We start from the raw sequence: 23022 nt of genomic DNA, 5'->3' as shown, positions 1-23022 counted from the left end.
ACTAAAACTGGGACTTCAGGTGCAGCAGGTGGCAAGTTTTGCCAGATGTTTGAAAAGAATGCATTTATCAAATAGATGAGTTGGCAAAATAATACGCATTTATTGCACTTAAATGTTAATTAGCATAGTATACTCGAAATACGCACAATAGATATATATATATAAATATTTTCATACAAATTACATAAGAATTTCTATGATTTCAAATACGATCACAATTCGAAAGAAACATACAATATTTTTACCATACTAACTACAAATATTTATATTAACACATGCAATAGGGAAAGACAGTATAAGCTTTTGACGTTATTAATATATATGTATATATATATATTTATGTATACATATTCTCTTCATTTATTAACGCTTTAAAAGCATTAAATGAACGCGATTCAATCAAAATTTACAAAATACCAACTTTTCGAAAAAGGCAAATTTTTTCAAATTGAACAATTTTACATTTGATCAGCTGCTTAGCGGAGATTTGTGTTTATCGTTAAGTAATAATTGTAAATTTAAAGACTTATTTTACTAAAAATTCCATACATGTAAATGCGTCAAAAATTGACTCAAATTGTTAGACATTTGATAATCTTATGTGCAAGATAGTTTCAAGAGAGCTTCGTTCAAGTACATAGGGAAAGGAGATCGCTTGTTAATTACATCCAGAGAGAGCGCTTCAGATTTACAGATTAGACCGTCGTTTCAATAAATTACAATGGACATTTAGGAAAAAATGTTCGGATACTCTGTTTTGATCGAAAATCAGATCTTTTTTCTTTTCTTTTCTTTGTTTCTTGGTTTTGTTTCAGCAATGTTTATAAATGGAACTTTTCGAGACTTAGTCATTAGTGTTGAACTTTCATCCAAAATAAAAGTTGCTTAAACAATTGATTCAAAATGGCTACAGAAAGTATCAAAAATAAGTGTATATATGTATGTATATATATATATATATATATATATATATATAGTATATAAAATATGGTTAGAGAGACACAGAGATAACTGCGCAATGAGGTAGATAACCCACTCATGCATTATCCACATCATGTATTTGTGCCGCAACTTCCTGACATAGTTCCACAGCCTGTTTGCGCAGCTTGAATGCCTAATAGAATCATAGCAAATTGTTTTATTCAATTCAAATATATATCTTTAAAGTTACAGCTTTCACCTGGGTTCTAAGCTCTTTTTCGCATGTTATCAGCTCTTGTATTTGTGTCATGGTAGTTGCTAAATTGCGTTGATCAATCACCCAGCGCAAATAGAGTTCTTTAAATAAAATCCAAATTAATGTGAGTGAATAATTCTATATAATATACAAAGACCCACCGCTCCACAGTTCCAAGCTGATAGGCGCAACAGAGGGCCAAATCACGCTGGAATTCGGCTCATACAGGGGATTAAGTAAGGTTTGCAGCACATCTGGCCGATTGAGGTACGACCACAAGCTAGTGGTCCTTGTGTGCACCTGCAGCTCGTGTCGCTCACGCTCCGAGTTGCACAAGAAGGTGCCATACTGCGAGAAGTAGCTGTGCTCGAAGAGTAAAATAAGAAGCTGCGTGCTGAACTCAAAGCTGCACGGAAACTGTGTAAACAGTTGAAAGATGCAATCCAGAAAGAGAACGAAGGTGGCGCCCGAGTGCTTGTTCCTCAACTGATGTGGAGTGTAGCAGGAGTAGCGATGTCGCGCTGCGAAAGGATGACCCGCCTGTATCCACTCACGTTCAATCAGTGCTTGCAAGCTGCAATGCATCGATAATTGTAGCTATAATATATAAAATAAGGTAAGACACAACTAACCCGCGCACAGTTCGGCAGTCTGGATTCAAGATGATTTGCACCAACGATGTGACAATCAGGGTGGAGTCCAGACCCTTGGCGCCATGCACCAGCACAGGACTGCCCTCCTGATCCAAGCACTGGGCCACCACACACGAAGCATTCAAGGAATTGAGCACCAGGCTTAGCCAGCCGCTGCTCTCCAGTCGAGACAGCCACTTGTCTGTACTACATCCAATATCGTTGCAGGCTTCAATGAGTTTCGCAAAACTGTCCAGAATGGAGGCGGGTGAGCTGACATTGCCGATTGAGCGATTCACCTTCTTCCACTGCGAGTAGTGCAGATCAGTTTCCGTGTTCGACTTGCCCTTGCCCCACGTGTCGACAATGAAGCCCTTTTTACTTCGGCCCAGCACAAGGTTGAGTATCGCCTCGTCCGCGCGACAGCGCTTGATACCCTGTATGGACATCGGCTGTGCGCTGCGCATCAGTATGGCCTGAGTAGAGTAAATAGGTTAATTCAATTATGTCCTTAAACAAATCAACAATCTAATTAAACTGACGCCGTTCTCATGCCTGTAGCTGAGCAATGGGAAACGTCCGCCATCTCGAAATGCAGCGGAGAGTGCGATTTGTTCATCGCTAATTGCTTTAGGTACAATCAGTGTGGCGCCATATGTGGGACAGACGCTGAAGTCACTATTTACGTGACTGATTCGCCACTCGCAGGCCGACACAAAGTTGCCGCTTCCACTACAGCTGCCCACCAATGCAGTCGCCGCGTCCAATGCGAATCCATTTTGCAGAGGATGGGGTATATTGCTAAGCCCGATGCTAACAGACGATGTGGAAGGCGTGCAAATTGTTATGTTTGCCACATTTGGTGACGAGGCACCGCCCATGCTCATGCCGCTGATAAGATGTGCAAATTCCAGTTCAGGCCTGCGATAAAGACCGTTATTATGCGTAGTTTAATAATTACATTGGAACGAACCTAAACATGGTGAAGCCATCTTCCAGTATTGAGTACATGGGCCTGTAGAAGAATGGATACTCCAGCTCCACGTTTTGTATTGCACTTAGCGCCTCCAAGGAAGCAGCCACGTTGAAGAAGTCTTTGGCGTACTTGATCTCGAGAGATATAATTCGCAAATCCTTGCATTTCAGTGTTATGATGCCGCCCATGACAATGTTCTGGCCCATGCTCGGCTTCTTCTCCACGCAATCGATGTTCTTGTGCAGCAGCTGGAAAATTCACACAATTCAATTAGCCGTTAACTGGCAAAAAGCAATTAATCGCTTCACTGGATGCTCACCCATAGCTCCTGTGTGCTCTCCTGGCGTGCACTGAGCAGTAAATGGTGACCCGTAATGCACAGGGTGCCTTCAACTGTTGCATTTGTTGCATTAGTATGCAAGAATACCCCATCCAATTTGGGTGTTTTTATCAGATCAGCGAACTCCATGTCATCCAGGCGCCCACCCTCCTTGACCTACACGCGCACACACTCACAAATTGCGACTGACCACCCACGGAGCGGTGATTCTGTTCACGCTAATTAACTTTCTGCATTTTGCCTGCGGAGCTGCCGCAACGGCTGCTGGCTGCTGTTGTTGTTTTTGTTATCGCTGTTGCCACTTGATTGCTTCTTCTTCCGCTACCCGCCTTTTCCTATTTTTACTCTGCTAAGCCAGCAACAGCAGTGTGGGTATTACAGTATGATGGAAGGCTATGCTTTCATTATTCGGTTGCTGCACGTATGTAAATACTCGGCACACACTCCATTAGCATTTAATACTTTTTCTATATTTTTATTTTATCCTAAAAAAGTATTTTTGTACATTTTCCAAGCGATAACGGTGTGTAACCATTCACTGCGCGACGCGGACACACAGCGAATAAAGCTCAAGCAGATGTATTTTCGTGTAGGCGACGGCATTTAAAAAAAATACATACCAGCGCAGCCCTCATGCGCGCGCAATTCAAATGAAAAACTATCGGTATTAAAATACGAACCGTCGGCTGTATAATTATATAAATATTTATTTATACGTAAAAGTTAATTTAAAAAGGTTTGCTTACAAAAAATAGGGAAGTTATCCGTTTTTGTCTGTTCCATGGTATTGAAACCAAACACAACACTTGTCAGTATTTGTCTTTCAGGCTTATAAGTTAGGGGTTTTCATTTGTTTGCGTTTATTGTGTATCCTTCGGACTGTGATCGGGTGAATTTTATTATCAAACATAATAGAAAATAGAGCTACATATGTGTATGTATTTTTGCGAGTCCGCGTGTTTTCTTTGTAGTCATTGAAAAAAATTGCTTTTCTGTTAATTGTCACAATTCGAATATATATGTAAATACTCAACAGCTTTAACGTACAATAAATGTATTGCAAATATACTCATCAACCAACTAACACACAGTTAATATATGTGTGTTATTTATATTTTTGTTTTTGTTTCTTTTCGTATAAGATATCACAACAGGATGCCAAAAATTTCCTAAAGCACGAGAATGGGGTGATAAATAAAGCATCTAAATAAAATAATCCAAATAATAGTAGCAATGCTAAAAAAAAAAACAAAAGATAATCATTGGCGATACGCTTTATTTTTTCGCTAAAACATATGATTTTCGATTCTTTGTACCAACAACTTAACCTACGTAGTATAAGTAAATAAAATTATACTAAAATTAAGCACTTATAACAAAATTATGAATCAAAGTGCAAATGAATTTAGAAAAAAAAAAAATGTTTTCTGGTTTTAAATTTTGTTTAGATTTAAATGTCGTATGCTTAGTGTTTTTATGTGAATATTTACATTATGCAACATTAAAACAAAGAAATGCACAAAGAAATTGGAATGCATAAACAAAACGAAAAGTTTGTGAAGAGGAAGACATTTATGCAATGCAGAAATTAAAAACAATTCTAAATATGGCAATTGACAAAAGAATTATGTACGTAATGTAATTATGTATTATTAAATATAACGATTATGCAATATTGGAAGAGCTTTGGAAACAAATCGGTGGAAGTAAGTTAATAAGCTAACAAACATAATTTTGCATTAACAATTTACATTTTTTTACTTTTTGTTTTTGTTTTGTTTAAATTAACATGAGAAATTAAATGCATTCAATAAATATGTATGTGTATGTAAAATGGAAGTAAATTTGTTCTTAACAACGCTTGATTTTTGTTTTGCTTTTGTTTTGTGTGCCAGAGCTTCAAATACATATACCTAAGAATATATGTATAATATTAGCTGTATGACAGTTAAATATATATATATATGTGTAATGTGTAAGTATATGTAAATGTACATATGTTTGCATGTATGTGTCTGTAGCATTGGCTTTCACAATTCGCTACAATTAATTTCTCTTGCATGTGAGTTAAGTGTATGTGTGGGTGTTGCCTAGACCAATCTTAAGTATCTAACTAATTTAGATAGTTGCAATTTATCTACGCCTAGCATAACTGGTATATGTATTATATATGCATATATAAATATATATAATATATATATGTATGTATAGTATAGAGCTAGAGTATGTTTAGGCTTAATCATATCTCGATTTCCTTTTGCTTTTTGCTATATACAACGTTTTCTTCTAGATATATATTAAAGTTTTTAAACTTATTACACAACTTACGAGTAGTTAGCAATTAAAAATTCTTAGCAATTTGGGAGTTTGTTTTTGTTGTCGTTTAAGTTGTTAGCAGCTTACATAGTTATCAGTTTTCTTTGTATGGATATTTCGGTTACACAAAATCAAAGTAGAAAAATTTGTGTGTGTGGGTGTTGTATAAATACAAAAGAATAATAAATAGGCTTAAACATTTAGATTTCGCTTGTTTGTTACTCCATAGTATATAAATGTGTATAAAAATAGTTAATTAAAAAATCTTAGATCTACACACTTTAAACTTGTAATTCGTACAAAAAAAATATAGTTTAAAATAAGCACACGCTTAACGCATCTGTTGCTGCTGGAAGTGTTTCGAAGTACCTTTATGTATATATATATATGTGTGAGTGTGTGTGTGTGTATGTGATTGTGAATGTTTGGGGGTGTGTTTGTGCTGGGGGAGTGGGGTGAGAGCAATAGTAGAGCAATTATGCGCATTCACCGAGTCAATATTATCGCTCTGGGTATGGCGAATACGCATAATCTTGAACGCTAATAAATCGGCGGCGCTGGCTTTGGCAGCACCGCAGCTGTTGCTGCCACAGCGACGGGGGCGTTCGCTACACTGCTGGGCGGGGCTGCCACAACACTTGACGCTGTCGACGATGGGCTCGACGACGAAGCGTTGCCACAGCTATTGTTGTTTATATTATTGTTGTTATTGTGTCGCTGGTTGCGCAGTTGCTGCTGATATTGCAGTTGTTGTTGCTGTTGCTGCTGTTGATGTTGGTGGTGTTGATGGTGCTGCTGGTGAAGCTGCAATCGCTGATGCTGGTGCTGCAGATTATGCATAAAGTAGGCGTTCACGTTAATGTTGCTGTTGCTGCTGTTCGTTGTCGCTGGCAGAGCGCGCACATGTTGCATCTGCGGCAGCACCGGCTGCAGTTGTTGCTGTTGCTGCTGCTGTTGTTGTTGCTGGTGCTGCTGTTGGTGATGATGTTGCAGATTCAATTGGCCTGCGGCGCGCATCATGTGCCAGTAGTTGTCATCGCCGATCGGAGCCTGCCGACTGCCGTACTTCAGCTGCCGTGTGATGTCCTGCTTGTAGTCGCGATGATCCCTATCAATCGCGTAGGCCTTGTCGCGTAGCTTCTCGATCGTCTTCTTGAACTCGACAAATGCATGCGGCGACTGTTGCTGCAGGGCGCTGGCCAGCGGGACCAGCGGATTGTTCTGCTGCTGCTGTTGCTGCTGGGTGTGCTGTGGCAGGGGCATGGACAGGTGCTGGTGGTAGGCGAGTGGGTCGAGGAGCGCGTCCAGCAGATTCATATTGGACATGATGAGCGTGTGTATGCGCTGCAGATCCAGAGCAGGATCGAGCGCGGTGACCAAATCCATTTGGAAGTAGTCCATCTCCTTGGCGGACACGTTCTTGCAGCCCGGCGCATTCTCGTCGGAGCGCCCGCAGCAGCTGTAGTAGCCACTGATAAATGCCGAGGGATGAAAGTATTGCATCCGGATGGAGTTCATCAAGCAAATCTTGTGCAGTAGGTCGAACCATTCGCGCTCCTCCACGCAGTTCGTCGTTTGTACAATAAGCGGGCGGTCTTTGTGCACGATCTGTGGAATGGAAGATGTGAACATATTTTCAAATTATTATGTGCGTTCTTTTCACTTTCAGCCTATATAAATGCCACAGTGAAACCAATTGTCGCAATTGTCGTTTCACACGGCCAAAAGTCCCACGCGTTCCTCCTCCAACGTAACCGAATTCTTTGCTTTCAAGCGCGCCCTCGACTTCTTGAAGCGTTTGGAAATTTCCCTTTTTGTCGCCGCGAAACACAAATGAAATGGCGAAGCAGACGAATAACAATGGCTCGGTTGAGTCGGAGTTCCGAGTTGGAGTTGGAAAATATAGTTGGCCGCAGCCGGAGGGGGAAGTGCAGAAGTGTGGAAATGTTGCCAACTCATTTTCATAATAATGTTAATTATTTTTAATTGCGCGCTTGCCATTTGCATGGACGCAACCAACGCGTCTAGATGGAAATTCAAATGACAAGTGAAAGTTTGCTTTTACTGCTGCCCTTTGCAATTAATACTAATTTCAGCGCATGATATTAATCAAATTATTTTTAAATTATATACTTTTTGATTAGATTTTAATGAAAATATAAAAAATAAATAAAAGCAAAAAAAAAAAACATATGCATATCTATGTATATTAATTAATTTTAAAACAAACCTAATATGTAATTAAACGATAGCGTTTCTTATTGTATTAATAGCTGTGGTCCATTCATATGTACATACATGCATATGTAAGACATATGGCAACCTTGCTCACACACACACATACTGCAACGAAACTAGCGCGTTGAGCATGTGTGGGCTGCCTGCACCTAATTTATTTATAAAAATTCATTTGTAGAATTGTGCATTTCCGGTATTATTGTCTTACATGCAATTGGGTATATTAGCTATGCATGAACTATGTATGTCAAGAGGGCAAGAAAAACTTGTGTCTAAGATTTCAGCTGGTCACTGTATGTGCATGTCTGCATTTTCCACCTCGTGATGCCAAATGCAACGAGGCGTGTCCCATTCATATTTAAATTAGCCGATAGTTATCGATATTGTCTGATCTGCAGTTGCAACTCACCTTGAAGCAGTTTTGCATTTTAAAGCTCTTGTCTTTCAGTTGCTCCACGCTTCCGATTTCCTCAAGCGGTATATCACAGATGGGTCGTTTGCCCTTCGACTTGGCATAGCTCAGCGAGTGCGTTGTCAGGCGAAAGTAACGTTGCTTAAATTGGCTTCCAAAGCGTTTGCGGCTTGTCGGATATTTGGTCATCATGCTGTGCGCCCAGATGGATACAGAGACAGACCGCGATACACGACACACATATATAAATAAGTAGCAAGTAGAGAAAGAAAGAGAACGAAAACAAATGAGCAAATGTTATGCATTTAATGTTTCGTTGTTAGTTTTTTGTTTGCAATATAAATGTAACAAACAACAAAACAATATTTTTAGTAGTTCCAAAATGAAAAGCAAATTTTCTCTTACCCCTCGCTAGACGTTAGTATTTTTTTTTATTTGTATGTGCAAATGGTTTAGATGTATGTGCATATGTGTGTGTTTTTTGTTGTGGATGTGTAATGTGTGGTGATGGGAATTTGTTGGGCGTGATGTGATGATATGGATTGTTGTTTATTTATTTATTTTTTTTTGTTTTGGTTTTTTTTATAAAGCAGCACGCGCGTAAAAGAAGAGAAAGACAAAGAAAGTTTTGGTATTAGAATAAAATAAAGCATAACTCAACCAAATGTGGTGTATACAAAACTTTGAGATATGTTTGTACTGAGAGCAATGGCAAGGATGGAAAACTATCGATAGCAAGATATTGAATCTATTGGAAAACTATCAATTGTTTTCCACTATGCAAACATATGTATAAATTAATCAATATCAAATAAAACTTACCCCTCCTTTAGTAATACTGGTTCTAATGGCAACTGCGGCATTGATTGCAACTGTTTGCTGGGCGTGTCAGAGGCGTTTGGCGTGGAGATGACCTCCAGAAAGTGCTTGACCGCATCCACATGCTTCTCTGTGCAGAACTTCTTGTATAGCTCGCCGGTGTACTCCTCCTTGCAGGGTTGTTGCGACGATCGTGAACTGACCAAATTACCCAGCGATTGTATCGTCTTAGAGATGAGTGTCAGCGTGCGATTTGTTTGGGCATCCTGCAGAGAAATCGGGCGGAATTAAATCAGGAATATTAACAAATTGTCAAATTATGTGCTTACCAGTCGCTCTGTGGTCAGGTCAAACAGCTTGGGACCCAGTATGGCGGGCGCAAAGAATCTCAGAAATATGAAGCCAGAGACAACCGAGTAACGCACCTCACGATTGCGTGGGAAATGTTTGCCTGCGCATTCGCGCAGATCGTGAAAGATCTGACACAGAACCTTGGGACAACGCTCTGCACTCTTGGTGATAGCCTCGAATACACGCTCCACATAATCCTTGAGATTGTGCAGATTGGTGTCAACAGCCGAGCGATCCTTCACCTTGCTGGGATCAATTTCGCATGGTTTCTTCTCGGCCACAATTTGCGACAGAACCGGACGTAGCGTCTGGTGCAGATAATGAAGACCCGATAGCCTCATGGCCTCATCCATCATCTTGGAGACGAGTGTGTTGCCACGGAAAATGGTCGTCGGATCGGTCAGATTCGAAATTTCATGATCAGCCAAGGCCTTGATAATGGGCGCAATGCGCTCCGTGTGCGTGAAGAGGCGCACCAAGGGCTGGGCCACCTCCGTCTTGCCCGACACCAGTTCGCCGAGAATGTAGACCGATGACAGCGTGATGGGCCGCTGATCCACCGACTCCAGTAGTAAGTTAAGCAAGTCATCGTACGTGGCCAGTGGAAACACGTGATCTGCTGTGTAGTTTAGGTTCAGGCGCAACGATCCAATGGTGGAATCCACGCTGAGTCGCGTTCCAGGCGGCGTGGCGCAGGAACGGGGTGTCGCACTCAGGGAACGGCAACTGCTGGATGTAGTCCGTGGTTGCAGATAGTACCAAGCAGAGGGCTGCACCGCCTGCTGCTGCTGGTTGTTCAGCATCGGGAGGCGCACCTCGCCAAGGAACACCTTATCGGCCATGGCGCCATGGGCGTCATGCCACAGCGTGACAGCAATCTCGCAGAGATCGGCCCCGCCCAGTGGGTAAATCGCGTACGCCTTATTTGCGGACGACTCCAGCGACGCCGCAGACTTGTTGCTATTCGTTGTGCCCGTGCTACCCGCCTCGGAGTCAATGGAGAGATCGAAGTACATGACCTCGTCGAACTCTGGATCGACGGTCTTCTTGCGTTGCTTTGTACGTTTCGTGATCACCTGCTTGTTGCTGTAGTAGGCCGTGCAGATGACGAACGGATCACAGGTGCCCTGCTTCTTGGCCAGGTCTATGCACGCCGGCACACGAATCGCCACGCGCACGTTGCTGGAATGCGTGTTCTTCCAGTTGGCCAGCTGATCCGTGGAGGATGTGGCCAGATGCGCCTGCAGCTGCGGTTGGTGTTGCTGGTGATGGGCCACATGTCCAAAGAGACCTGCCGCCCGAGTCTTGAGTGTCATGCCCGCAGAGTTGGCGCCACTCGCGGCTGCTGCTGCGGCTCGTTGAATGTTGCTCAGTTCGTTGTTCTCCTTGTAGTCATTCAGATGGGCGCGCTGATGATGCGAGTGATGCTGTAGCTGGACCAATTCGATGCTTTCTGTGAGCAACTGCGGCCTTTCCTCGAAGGCCACCTGTATGTGCACCATGCCCTGCACCTCCGAGTCGGCGTCGACCGGACGCAGCGAGAACCAGTGATCCTTGTGATTGTACTTGTGCAGCTCCTCCCGCTTGATGGCTATTTTGCCAATGGGCTTGTCCTGCTTCATGTCCCGGTCCCACACATAGACCGAAAGATAGCGAAAGCGTCGCGGTATTTTGAACTGATACTCCTCGCCAAAAAAAGGCGACAGAGTGCGTTCGCTGATGGGCGTCCGGCATATTTCCTCCTGGTCCAAGGCAATGGTGCAGTATACATCTCGAGTGCCCTGAGTGCTGCAACTAGTGTTCGCTGCATTCCGACTGCTCAGGTTTTTTGCTTCACCTGCAAGTCAAAGATTTAATATATTAAATATCAAACTCTATAACTTTTAGCTTCAATAATAACACAATCTCAAGCTTCAAATGAACGCACTTGTTCCGTGAACTGAACCTAATGCTAAGTGAATTAGCTTCCTGTCTAACTATCGCAATAAATATGCTTTGGCTTCAATCATATCTACCATCGATAAGATTACGATTGACATCTTCAAATAAAAAAAAAAAAAATCTCATTGCGACATTGATAGTTACTTCATTATGCTTGCTGCTCTATCGTGAAGTGAATCAGCTTTGTATTGCAATAAATTAGCTTTGGCTTCAATCATATCATATCTAACATCGATATAAATACGATTAACGGCTTGAGGAAAAAATATTGCAAAATCTTATTGCATGTAGTTGCTTAATTATGCGTTCACTTAACAAATCATTTCAGTTTAAATACTACTTTTTCAGCATAGCGTTTGGTCGGCTCACTTTGATGCCGCCAAAGGGCAGGCCGACACCAACGTGACTTCCTGTGCGCCGATAAATTGCATTATCGATGCGCAGCCCCACCTGGGCGAAAACAAGCAGCAGCAGCAGCAACAACAGCAAAAACAATGCCAGCTGCTTGAATAGACGGCATGTCCCTGTTTTTGAGTGTTAAAAGTAAATAATAAGAGTTCGCTGTAGCTGCTATTGCCTTGATAAGCCAAGTTAATCAGGCAATGACCAGCGGGAAGGCATTGGCAAAGTATACTCAATGAATCTAAAACCTTGCAATCGATTGCGCTATACTCTGTTAGCAGTGTCAAAATAATAGAAATAATTCATTCCATTCGACTTGTTAACTTACAATTTTGACTTTGAAATCAACACTTTTGATCGTTTTAATTTATGGCATTTTATAAAAATAAATTTATAGTAATAATATAAATTTCACAACCTGATGCAATAAGCGAATATACCCTTTCTTGACATTGTGCAGAGCATAAAAATTAACAGCGGCAGTCGAGCGGAAATATAATGCGTATGATGAATATTTATGCATGTGTGTGCGTGCTAGGCAGCATGTAGGCATGCAAAGGCAAAGGCAATGGCAAAGGCAAATGCGCAAAAATATTGTGTTGTGCGACTCTTCTTCTTGATTTTCCATGAGGCGAGTGGAGAAGGTGCCACTGCGGCCTTCTCATTAACACAGCTGGCTCGGCTGGACTAGGTGAACTAGCTAAGTGAGTGCGCGTGTGTGCGAATGTCTCTTTTGGCAGAGAGACCAATTACATATATGTGCATATATATTTGCGTACTCTGGCTGCCTGTGTATTAGTGACAGAATAACGCTGCTTTTTACGATCGCTCGTGCGCTCACGCTTTAGTCGTAAGGAAAACAAAACCAACAAATACGATTGATAACAAGAGACGATGAAGCCGATGGTTGTCGTCATTGCTTTTACTTTGTTTTTGTTTTTCTTTTTCGTCTTGGCATTCCAAGTTTCGTTTTATGAATGGCAGCGGCTACGCAAATGCTACAAGAAAAACAATACAGAGTCAGATTTTATATGCAAAAATACAAACGAAAGCAGCAGCGACAACGAAATGAAATGAAATAAAATACAAATCAAATGACAAAAAAAAAACAAAATACTTTTACTCTTTGCTCATCCCTCCCGTTCGGCGGCTGCTATTCATGCTGCTTGCCGTTACTCAAGCTCGCTCTCTCCGTCTCTTTTTGACTTGCCTGCTAACCGCACCACGACAGACAGACAGTTTCATTCATTCATTCATGATTCATGAATTGGCATCGCGCGCTATTGCTGCTGCTGCTTCTTCTGTTGTTTTTGTTGTTTTGTGTCGTTTTCACATTTTTTCGCCGCTGTTTTTGTCGGCAGAGGGAATTCCACGTTCCTCGCAGCCAGCCAAACAAACTGCCGAATTTTGTACGGTTTTACTCTATGTCTACTTATACGCGCGCGCTGTGACGTTTTATTTTTACCAAATTTATTAAAGCATGTTTTGCTTCCTTCCTCTCGCTTTATATTTATGTTTCTATATAATGTTTGGCTTGTTTATATGACAATATAAACACTTGCTAACATATGCAGATATACATAGTGAAATTCCATTTGAATGAGCTGCCCCATTGGCTAAATTTAAGCGTTATAATTGGGTTTTATACCGAATTTATTTAATCGCAGGGAAAGTCTATGGGCCCAACGTAGCGCGTTAAACAGATAACGAATTTATAGAGAATCCACACAGGCACACACATATGTACACATATATTTCGAAATATAATTGCTTTCCGTTCGATTATACGTCCTTGAAATCGGTTTATAGGTCATATCATCTTTCAATGGATGGCGAGTTTTTATAAAATCTAACGGAAATTAAGCTTTACCTGTATAGCATTTAAAAAAGAGTTATCATGAAATAGATCTTATAATATATAAAATATAGAAAAAATTACTCATTGTCTATTACCAAGAATCAAGCTATGAATTAGGTAATTCCCATCTTTTTCTACACATTTTTCCCTAAAATATCTGCGCTAGTTCACAAAATTGAACTTCAACTACTCAGGGAACGATGAAGTTCTTCGCTCTTCATCTCGAGTGGTTCGAGATAATTGAAAATTAAATTACGCATTGATAACAAGACTTACAAAGTGCTTAGCATAATGTATGATATTTTGTAATATGAATCAGCTTATATGCTCATATGATTAGAGCAATATCTTTTTGGATTTTCCCCAAAATTGGTTCGGCTTGATGAAGGAATCTAATAATAGCGCCCGTTTTACACGTGTACCATGTGGCAACATCTAAGGCTAGTCACACACAAACATCAAATGAGTACTCGACACTCCCCCTTCGCTCGAGACCATGATGATGAAGAGAAAGAAAACGTAAGCCAAAAACAACTTTGACATTTGCCCATGGAGTGTGCCCCATCAATGTCATTCAGGCGCACAGAAAATTACGCCACGATTCGTGCAGCAAGAGAATCGGCTTTTTAAACATAGATGGGAATATCCCTTCCTCTCTCACTCTCTTTCTCTATATGTATATATGATACTGTATACATGTTAACGCAAAAAGGCGCGCCTCGTGTTTCGTCAGACTCATTAAATGCTTTCAATTTCCAGGTCCCCGAAATGGCAAAAGGAAAATTAAATTTAAGGGCTTTGTAAGTAGATTTCATTTGATGCCAACTCTCCTACGCTTTTCCTGCTTGCCTCTGGCTGTCTGCCTATCCCTGTCCACCATGTACATAAGTCTGTGTGTATTTTCCATTTTCTGTTTTTCCTTTTGCACAATATGCAAATTGATTCAGTGCAGCGTGAAACGCCCGCGAATTAATGAGGCGATTACTTCAAGAGCAGTGCACAAAAGAAAAACGAGAGATACTTTGGACTGGGGTAAAAAGAAGTTGTGCGGTCTATGGATATTCTAAAAACAAAGAAAAACGACAGAGACTGAATATGAAATACTCTTTCAAGAACTATATATATATGTGCATATATCCAGATATCTGCAGCTATACATAAATAATATAATATAATAGCTATAAATATTTCTATAATATATCCTAGATATAGCTAGAAGAAATAAGATTAAGCTTTTGTTAGAGAAGCAAATATTATTATAATACCCCTTTGGCAGGGTGTAGAAAAGGAGAAAAAGAGGCAGCAAAATTAATATGCAAAAGAAACGGAAATAGAGATAAATTCTCTCGCGCTATATATGTAGAGTGGATATATATTTTGATCGCACTGCCGAGTCAGCGGATGAGAGATTTACAGACAAACCAAACGATGTTGATGTGATGATGATGATGACGTCTGGGTCTCTGGCCGTTTGTCTAAACGTCAGCTTCCTGTCGAGCAAAGATTACTTGCACTTTATGCAGATTTCAGCCAAAGGTGTACGCCCTCCAACATGTGTGTGTGTGTATCTATGATATAGGTCTTAGTACCTCTTGTTGCATTCATAATATCGTTTCGCATTTTAGCTGCCTGTTCATTTCCCTGGGCCCTGCGAACAACTTCCTTTTCCGTTTACCACTTCCTTTTGGTTACACCAGAAGAAGGGTTTCACTCCAATCTAATTGGAGCCAAAGGAAGTAACTGGTTAGTCGGCGTGCAATCCAGTTTACTTCAGCAACGAGCCAAATATGCAATTCCAATTTTTATTTGATGCTCTCTTCTCCAGTTCTTGAAGAAATGAGTACATTTTAATCATTTACAGAAAAGTACCCTCTCCCTCACTGCTTCGTTTGCCCCGCGTGACGGTGTCTTCTCTTTCTCTTTCTCTTTCTACGCTCTTTCTGTCTGTCTCTCATCTGTTGCGTCTGTCTTTGTGTGTTGCTTTGCTGTACGTGCCGATCGATTTCCGGTCTGATTACGTTTCTCATCCACATGATCATCTTCTTCTTTTTCTTCTTTCGCCTGCCCTGGCCGGGTCTGGTCTGGCCTGCCCCGCTTGCCTGTTGCTTCGTCTGTTGTTTGGCTTCTGCTCGCGTGTTTACAGCTTTTCATTAGCGTCATCGTTCGTCCGATTGATCCATCGATCGCTGATCGCCGTTTTGATGTTTCTTTTATGAAGCACTTGATGTCGCCCGATACATGCGGTAAACGTGCGCCCTATCTTGCCAACAGCTATCTAGCCTATACCTGTATGACTCGACTAATAGGCGATGGAAGCTTCCAATCGTCATTAGATTGCATTTGATTTGACTCTAACTGAAGTAGATACACTGAATATTAGCTAATAAATTAAATTAAGGCAGTTATGTGCTATATGTACTATTTTTTTATAAGAATAGGTGCATAAGATTTAATTTAACTGACAAGGCAGACCACAGCGTACTTTTCAATTTGTATAACTATTTTCAATAATAGTACTGATGTAGCTATACTTCACAGAGATTATATATGGGAATTACATTTTCGTGGTCGTCTAACTACACAAATTAAATCGCAGCAAATTCAATATTCTCTATTTGTATATACAAATCATTTCCTCTGTCTTCTCTTTCATTTCTGACAGAGTTCCGTTGATTTCTGTTGCTTATTCCATGTTTTCATTATCAGTTTCATGTCCGAGCCATTGTCAGCATCTTAGTATAATCAATATGGCAATGAGTAACCGCATTTCTGCCTTGTCATTGCTAGTTGTGTCTTGCGGTTGCGGTTGGTTCCAATGACGTATGGGAGTGCTTCGCTTCTGTTTCATTTAATACACACAGCAACAACTACGACTACGACTACGGCTGCGACTTTCTGTTTTTCCTTTGAGTTTTCATCAGTGCAACTTCAACTAATTATAAATGTATTATTATGACAGGTCTCCTGTGGCATGCCAAGCAGCCCGCGATGCTCATTTTTGGCGCCATTAACCTTCAATTAACCATGCCTGGCAATCAGTCAAGTCACTGACTTTGTCACCAACTCTCGACAACGACAACGACAACGACAGCGACACACGACTCGCATCTAAAGCAGCGCTCCGACAACATAAAGCACGTCGAGGCCTCTGGATGTGACCAAAAATAGACGCCTATTAACTTTGCCAAACCTCTGAATAAACAACAGCCGCAGCAACAGCAAAAACAATGACAAAGTTGGTTGCTGTGTCGCCAAGTTCGTGAAACAATAACAAGTAAACTACTGCTGAAACGCCTACAATACAGCGCGACACGAGCTCAAACAAACAATTGTTCCCATGTTGCGTGGGTTCACTGTAAATATCGTAAACAGCTATGTATATTATATATGTATACTCTCATACATATATCACACGAGTTACTTTACTTGACCAGATTGACGTGTCATCACATAAATATTATTTACTATCTCTAATTATATAAATTAGATATGCATATTACATATTTTCATTCTACTAAGATCTTTATAGAACTGAAGTGCTTTCGAAAAATTCGCCTCGAATAGTAGAGCTAATCGTAAAGCTGTAAAAATCCGTATAACCATGACACTTCCGACCCGAGCTACCTTTATTGCTTTTCATGCTATAGACCCACACTACCTCGGAAACGACACTTGCAACAACCGAAGCGCACATAAATGAGAGCATTAAATTTATATTTATGTTATGGTTAGCGAACGTCATAAAGGCAAACTTGAAGTTTTAATTACAAATTACACGAGTTAATTTTTATATATTAATGTCGGTTGGTAAAATAAAAAAAAGAAGTGCCAGCCCAGCGTGAAGTTCAAAGCCTTGGTGCTTAGGGTGCAGAGCGGAGCCCAAAGACAATCAACCCGGGGCTGACCCCAAGCAAAGTCAAAGCACATCAAAGTGACGCGAGGCGAGGTCAAGCGTTAAGTCATAAAAGACGGCAGCCGGAAGGAGAGGGAATGACTCAGAGCGAGAGCGGGTTAAACTCTCGGTGAATGCATTACTATTACCACTATTATTATTACAATTGTAGGGTAAGAAAGTAAAAGACAAATGTTCATCACTCAAGCTGTGTCGACAGTTGCAACCTCATCTCATGATGAGCTGCTGCCGCATTCAAGTCGTTGACGTTGTCAGCTGTTGCAGCAGCTAATCGACGCAGCAACAAGTTGAACAACATTGCCACAAAAGTGCATAGCTTGGCGACCTGAATAAAAAGTATTTTAGTAACGCGCTAATTACACGCAGTTGTTGTTCTTTGGAAGTACAAGTACAACAGCAACAGCAATGGCAACAAGGACAACAGCAGCAGCAGCAATTCTGAAAGTTTTGCTAACAACAATTCTGAAGCAATGCAGCTGGTCACACTTGACACTTCCCTAACAAAGAGTATTGCAATTAATTACTGCTAAATGCGATCGCGACTGTTAGTTAAATATTTAAAGAATGTGATTTACTTTTAAGTATTTAAAATGGAAATAACTTTATAACTTCACTCTAAATACGTATGCTGCAATTCATTTCGATAAATCATCCAAAAGGCGCAAATTGGAAAATGAACTAAGGCAATTATGCCATAGTTATCGATCGATATACATCGGTGTAACATGAATGAAATGATTCTAGTGATGACATACTAACTAGAGCTCCCAATTAACAGTGACTTTGTCAAGTTTTGCTCATCACCAAAAACATTTACTTCATGTTTTTAAATTTACTAAGTTACTTATCTCTGGAGCACTTTAAGTGTAATTCATTTCATTTAGATACCAAGCAAAAGATAACAGTGCCAGATTGTATTTAAATATGACCACAGCACATGACTTAAACATTCAAGAGTTTTTCTAATGAAAAAATTTCATTTTAATTGTTCTTTGGCCAAGCGAACACAGCTTATAAAGGCAAAAATATGTATTAGAAAAATGATTAAACAACGAAAAAAGAGGGAATAAAGCAACCGACAAAGACAAAAGGAACACGACAAACGACAAGGCACACTAATTGTCAACAAAGCAGCGAAGATCAACAGAGATCAGAGCAGAGACTAGAATACTTAGTCCCAGGCAGTCGGACAATTCTCTCCTCAGTGGTTCAAGTGGTTGTTGGCAACCAGTTTGGGATTTGCTGCTCGGACCCCAACAACAACCAACCGGCTTTTAATTAATTGCCTTTTTAGGCAAAACTATTTCTTGTTGTACACATACTCACACACACACGCACTTACACACACACACGTGCATGCGTGCTCATTTATGCCTGTTACAACAAACTGTCAGCTACTTGTTAGACTTTTCAAGTTCAACAGAATCCACAGTGCGTGTGTGGCCCATGTTAATCCAACACATACCACAGCCCTGCCCACCAGCGCCTCCTCCACTTCCAGCACCAACTGAGTTGTCAGCTGGGCGTCGCGTCGCGTCATGTAAATTGTCATCAATATTTCAGCATAAATTGCATAGCTGCGCTTGTCTCGTGGATTGTATCTTGTCTCTAGCATCCCCGTTAAATGAGTCAGTTATGAGTCACTGGCAGCTGCGTTGCATGCGCCCTCTATAGACAAAAAACTGCAACTTTGCAACTTTGCATCTAAATGTTCAATAGGTGGATGAGGAGGGGAGAGAGTGCTTACATGTGCGATCGCATGAAAAACGAAATTTAGGTTATGCGCTAAACATTTTAATTAAGTGGAAAAAGTATTACGCCAATTTCGGTCAGTGCTGGCGCGATGTGGTGTAGAAATCGCAACAGCCAACAAAATGGAAAGCTCCAGCAACAAACAAAAGCGAAACTTTGTGTAATTGAAACTGAGCACGAAGTGGAAGTATTATTAAGCATGCAAAGCATAATGAAGTGGAAATATGAAACTTGAGAGAAGAAAAATATGCTAAGACAGAGCCAGACAAGCGGGCATACGAAGAACGAACGGATGGATGGAACGGAAAGAAGGGAACGTTCAACTTGCATTAGGTGTGTAACGGTGCTCATATTATAAGAAGAAATATTCTGTCACAATGTGACCCTAATTTACTCTATGCTGTTGAACTGTAATTATATGGTACGATCGCTTTTCAGTTAAATCCATAATAAAAGCAAATTTTAAATTATCAGCTGACAATTGCATGACTACTTTAAATGGGAGTTTTAATTTAATACAATTTAAGATAATAATTATATATCGGTTTGATGCAACAAGTGTTTTATAGCTGACCTGCTCCTCCCCTTCCTCTATATATGATTACATATGTAAGTACATTTATGTTTATAGTTCTAAGTGTAAAAAATCTCACCTTTCATATCTCATATTTATATAATATTTGTCGCAAAATTTCTTTCAGTACTTCATCAAAAACGTCAACCGCCGACTTTAGTGACTTTAGTATAAGATAATAAACAGCAGAAAAGCTGCTGAGGTAGCAGAATAATGTCGAAAGCAGAAAGGAGAAAAAGACAGCTGAGAGTTTGTGGTGCAAGCAGCAGCAGAAAGGAAACGGCTGGCAAAAGGGACGGAGAAGACAGACAGCAAAAAGTTCAAGCCGACAATGACACAAGCACAAGCACATGCGAAAACAATTGAAGCATGCAAAAAAGAGGAAAAAATATCAGCAGCAAAAAAGTCGTGGAAAGGGGAGCAAAGCAAATGCAAAAGCAAAACTCTTATGGCAAAAGAACTCGAGCCGAAACCGTGCACACACACGCAAGAAAGGAAATTCATGTGATGGGAAACGGAAATCAAAAGCTGCTACAATGTTAGCTGTTGTTGCAGCAGCTTTGCATATAATTTATGAACCCAAGGGCATGGGATAGGGGCAGGCAAAAGGGGGGAACTGAGCAGCATAGCAAAAGCCTCTTATGGACGAAGCGCAAAGATTGAATTTGTTTGGGTGGAAAATGAAAATGTAAAGCGACGAACACGGCACCGGGTAGAGCGCGCCACAAGTAATATGAAAAAGAGGTAAAAATAAATAAATGTGTATCAAGATATGTTTATTTGCAGAGCGTTGGGGCTCCGTGCAGGTGTGAAATGCGATCGGACTGCGACGAGCACAGGCAGGCGGCAGGCAAATGAGGCCACCACACAACAAACACACACACACACACACACACACACACACAAATAGAAGTAACCCTTTTTATGTAGTTGTTGTTTGTGTCTCACGTTGTGGCTGTGGTTTTATTTTTGAATTTTTTTGTTGCTTTCATAATTCTCTATTCACACGACGAAGATACCAAAAAGAGCGACAAAAAAGGCGATACAGGAAATGTAAAACCAGTCAAGTACACAAAATAACCGCAACAAAAGCACGAGAATCTGTCGCCTCTAGTCGCAAATGCTGAAGTGGTTACAATTATGACCAGACAGGAAGATATAGGGAGGTAAAGAGTATGTGTGACAGAGAGAGACACTCAGGTATAGAGATGCGACTCTTCCCCATTCATGAACCAGTGACAATGTTGACCTTTTTTTATATTGGCGGAAACTTTAATCGATATAAAGAAGAAACTTTGTTTTATTATCGGGACTTGGATGTGCAATCAAATGGCAAAATCGAGGTTATCAGCATCGTATATCGCAATCCAGCTGCTCTTGATAATCATTCATAAACATCATTTGCGTTTGTGTTGGTAATATGACATGTATCTTTGTGTGCGTGCGTGTGGTAGGCGGCAGCCCCAGAGAAAAGTACACCGAATTCGAATTCCATTCATGAAAAAACCCACACATCGCTCAATATGCATATGTATGTGTGTGTATGCATGTGAGCCTTTGTAAGTGTGTTGGCACATGCGCTGTAGCTGTAGCGTCGTCACTCACACTCACACACAACACAAGCGAAATTCATTCACAAAAAGGGGCAACTGCACGCGGCAGCGGGGGCGATGCCGTAACATACAGCCAGTCAGTGTCGGCTGGTAGACAAAACAGCGGAACTAGCTTCGTGTTGGCTTTGCCAGCAACAGTAACAACACAATGTAAAATGTTCGTTTGTTGCTTGCTGCATCAAAAAACACACACGCGAGTGATGCCAGAGCGAGATGGCATGATACGAATGTGCCGTGCGCGAAAACAGCACCGCACGCTGCTGCCTCACACTCATACACAATAATGCATTTTCAGCCAACAAAAAAATAGCATTCGTTACTGTATTTTGTTTTTGCTAAGCAATTTATTGCACTTATTTGATTTTTGGAATCACTTATTCATTATTCTCTTTGCTGCACATTTTTCTTTCAAAAAGCTGCTATTCATTTTACTGTTGTAAGTTTGCTTGGGCACCTCATAGCGACGCACTCACATTCCAATACACTTTTCACATCGACAAACTATCAAACGCGTGTAAATTGCAATTAGTTTATGCACTTATTGGCTTTGTTTAGTAATTGTTCGGAAGATTTCATTGATTTGCACAGATTTACATACCAATTTTCACTTTTAATTGCTCTTCAATTCGGACTTCGCGTGTTTCAGCCATGTTGGATCCATAACTACTGCTGCTGTTGTTGTTCGCGTTGGTGTTTCTGTTGTTGCTTGCTTCGACAACAGCAACGACGTCGATAGTGTCGTCCTGCTCTTCGCACATATATCGCTTCTTTTTCAACAGCATAATGTTAGTGCTGGCTCACAGTGTTGCATTTAGATAATTGTAAATGAAAATAACTCGATTTCGTTCTACCGCAACCGCAACCGACACCGACTACGACCTACGACGTATGCGTTTTGTTCCAGAATTTTTTCTGTTGATTTTTGTATTTAAATGCTTTTAACATCACTTTATTGTTGCTTCGCGCATTTTGTGTGTATTAGTACTTGCATAAATACACATTATTTTTGGGTTTCTATTCAATATTGTAAAAAGCCGACGACAACGAATAGGTATATGAAACGCAAAGCACTGAAATATATTTCGATTTCGATTAGCAAGTTAGTTTAATGCTTACACATCTACACGCGCACCAAATCGCACAACCGTCTGCTACGAGAAGTGAAACGATAATGGAGAGCGAACAGCAAACTAACAGAAAAAGAAGAAGCAAGGCAGAGAGAGAGAGAGAGAGCATGCATTCTGTTAACTTCACAAACTCTGTTAGGTTATTAAGCCATGTTTGAAATGTCGATATTCAAACACTATAAATGGATAATTGCGATACAAAAACTGAAAATTTCCAATTTCTTACAACGGCTTTCCTTTTTTTTATTGAACTGAAATTATATTCAATTTCTGTTACCGGTCAAAAACATAAAAAATACCATGTTAGCACAAAAAATACTGTTTATTAACACTGTTTTAGTTATCGAACTGCTGAGCATTGGCGCAATATTTTTGAATAAAGAATTACAAAAAATAGGCATGAATAGTTGCAAATTGTATGACCTTAAATGATACCATTATTGTTCCTCTCACGTTTTTCTTTCATTTTAACAGTTTTCTGTAAAATGAATTGTGCAATCAACCAGCGCTAAGAAAATGTAAATTACTTGTTGCCAGCCTAACATTTATGAATGAAATTGGAATGCCTAGCAACAGGGGTT

At 40.5% G+C, this 23022-nt stretch overlaps 2 protein-coding genes and 1 long non-coding RNA gene across 4 annotated transcripts; 1 reads left to right on the top strand and 2 right to left on the bottom strand.

Annotated features, from left to right (window-relative positions):
- Positions 1 to 76: 76 nt before the first annotated feature.
- On the bottom strand, positions 77 to 3697 carry LOC108652087 (myotubularin-related protein 9). Its single transcript, XM_030391210.2, has 7 exons — positions 3105 to 3697; positions 2783 to 3033; positions 2352 to 2730; positions 1810 to 2285; positions 1339 to 1751; positions 1181 to 1278; positions 77 to 1114 (listed from the first exon to the last, which is right to left on the bottom strand). The coding sequence occupies exons 1-7, from the start codon at positions 3252 to 3254 to the stop codon at positions 1037 to 1039; spliced, it is 1845 nt and encodes a 614-aa protein (XP_030247070.1). The 5' UTR covers positions 3255 to 3697; the 3' UTR covers positions 77 to 1036.
- A 687-nt stretch (positions 3698 to 4384) lies between these two features.
- On the bottom strand, positions 4385 to 22491 carry RasGAP1 (Ras GTPase activating protein 1). 2 transcript variants are annotated; one of them, XM_018102149.3, is made up of 6 exons: positions 21913 to 22491; positions 9240 to 11098; positions 8914 to 9176; positions 8497 to 8502; positions 8089 to 8284; positions 4385 to 7049 (listed from the first exon to the last, which is right to left on the bottom strand). In XM_018102149.3, the coding sequence occupies exons 1-6, from the start codon at positions 22094 to 22096 to the stop codon at positions 5982 to 5984; spliced, it is 3576 nt and encodes a 1191-aa protein (XP_017957638.1). In that variant the 5' UTR covers positions 22097 to 22491; the 3' UTR covers positions 4385 to 5981. The 2 variants fall into 2 exon arrangements, with proteins under 2 accessions (XP_017957638.1, XP_017957639.1); XM_018102150.3 differs by lacking the exon at positions 8497 to 8502.
- LOC149091507 (uncharacterized) lies at positions 11532 to 14473 on the top strand. The gene is made up of 2 exons (XR_016196721.1): positions 11532 to 12308; positions 14222 to 14473. It is a non-coding gene; the product is annotated as an uncharacterized LOC149091507 (long non-coding RNA).
- Positions 22492 to 23022: the final 531 nt, after the last annotated feature.

This window comes from Drosophila navojoa, chromosome 4 (assembly GCF_054131105.1).
Source record: "Drosophila navojoa isolate 15081-1374.11 chromosome 4, UAZ_NAV_1.0, whole genome shotgun sequence".
NCBI classification, from domain to species: Eukaryota; Metazoa; Arthropoda; class Insecta; order Diptera; family Drosophilidae; genus Drosophila; species Drosophila navojoa.
The sequence above is the reverse complement of the archived record's forward strand: the minus strand, read 5'-3'. Positions and strand labels throughout refer to the sequence as shown.

What these genes read in the sequence shown, in the direction of transcription:
- RasGAP1 (XM_018102149.3), bottom strand. Translation starts at nt 22,096, where the DNA reads ATGCTGTTGAAAAAGAAGCGATATATGTGCGAAGAGCAGGACGACACT. An exon ending in GCAATTAAAAGTGAAAATTG is followed by an intron (nt 11,099 to 21,912) that starts GTATGTAAATCT and finishes TTTGACTTGCAG; the next exon opens with GTGAAGCAAAAAACCTGAGC. An exon ending in AAATGCAAAACTGCTTCAAG is followed by an intron (nt 7,050 to 8,088) that starts GTGAGTTGCAAC and finishes TCCATTCCACAG; the next exon opens with ATCGTGCACAAAGACCGCCC.
- LOC108652087 (XM_030391210.2), bottom strand. Translation starts at nt 3,254, where the DNA reads ATGGAGTTCGCTGATCTGATAAAAACACCCAAATTGGATGGGGTATTC. An exon ending in GATGGCTTCACCATGTTTAG is followed by an intron (nt 2,731 to 2,782) that starts GTTCGTTCCAAT and finishes TCTTTATCGCAG; the next exon opens with GCCTGAACTGGAATTTGCAC. An exon ending in AAAAAGAGCTTAGAACCCAG is followed by an intron (nt 1,115 to 1,180) that starts GTGAAAGCTGTA and finishes TGATTCTATTAG; the next exon opens with GCATTCAAGCTGCGCAAACA.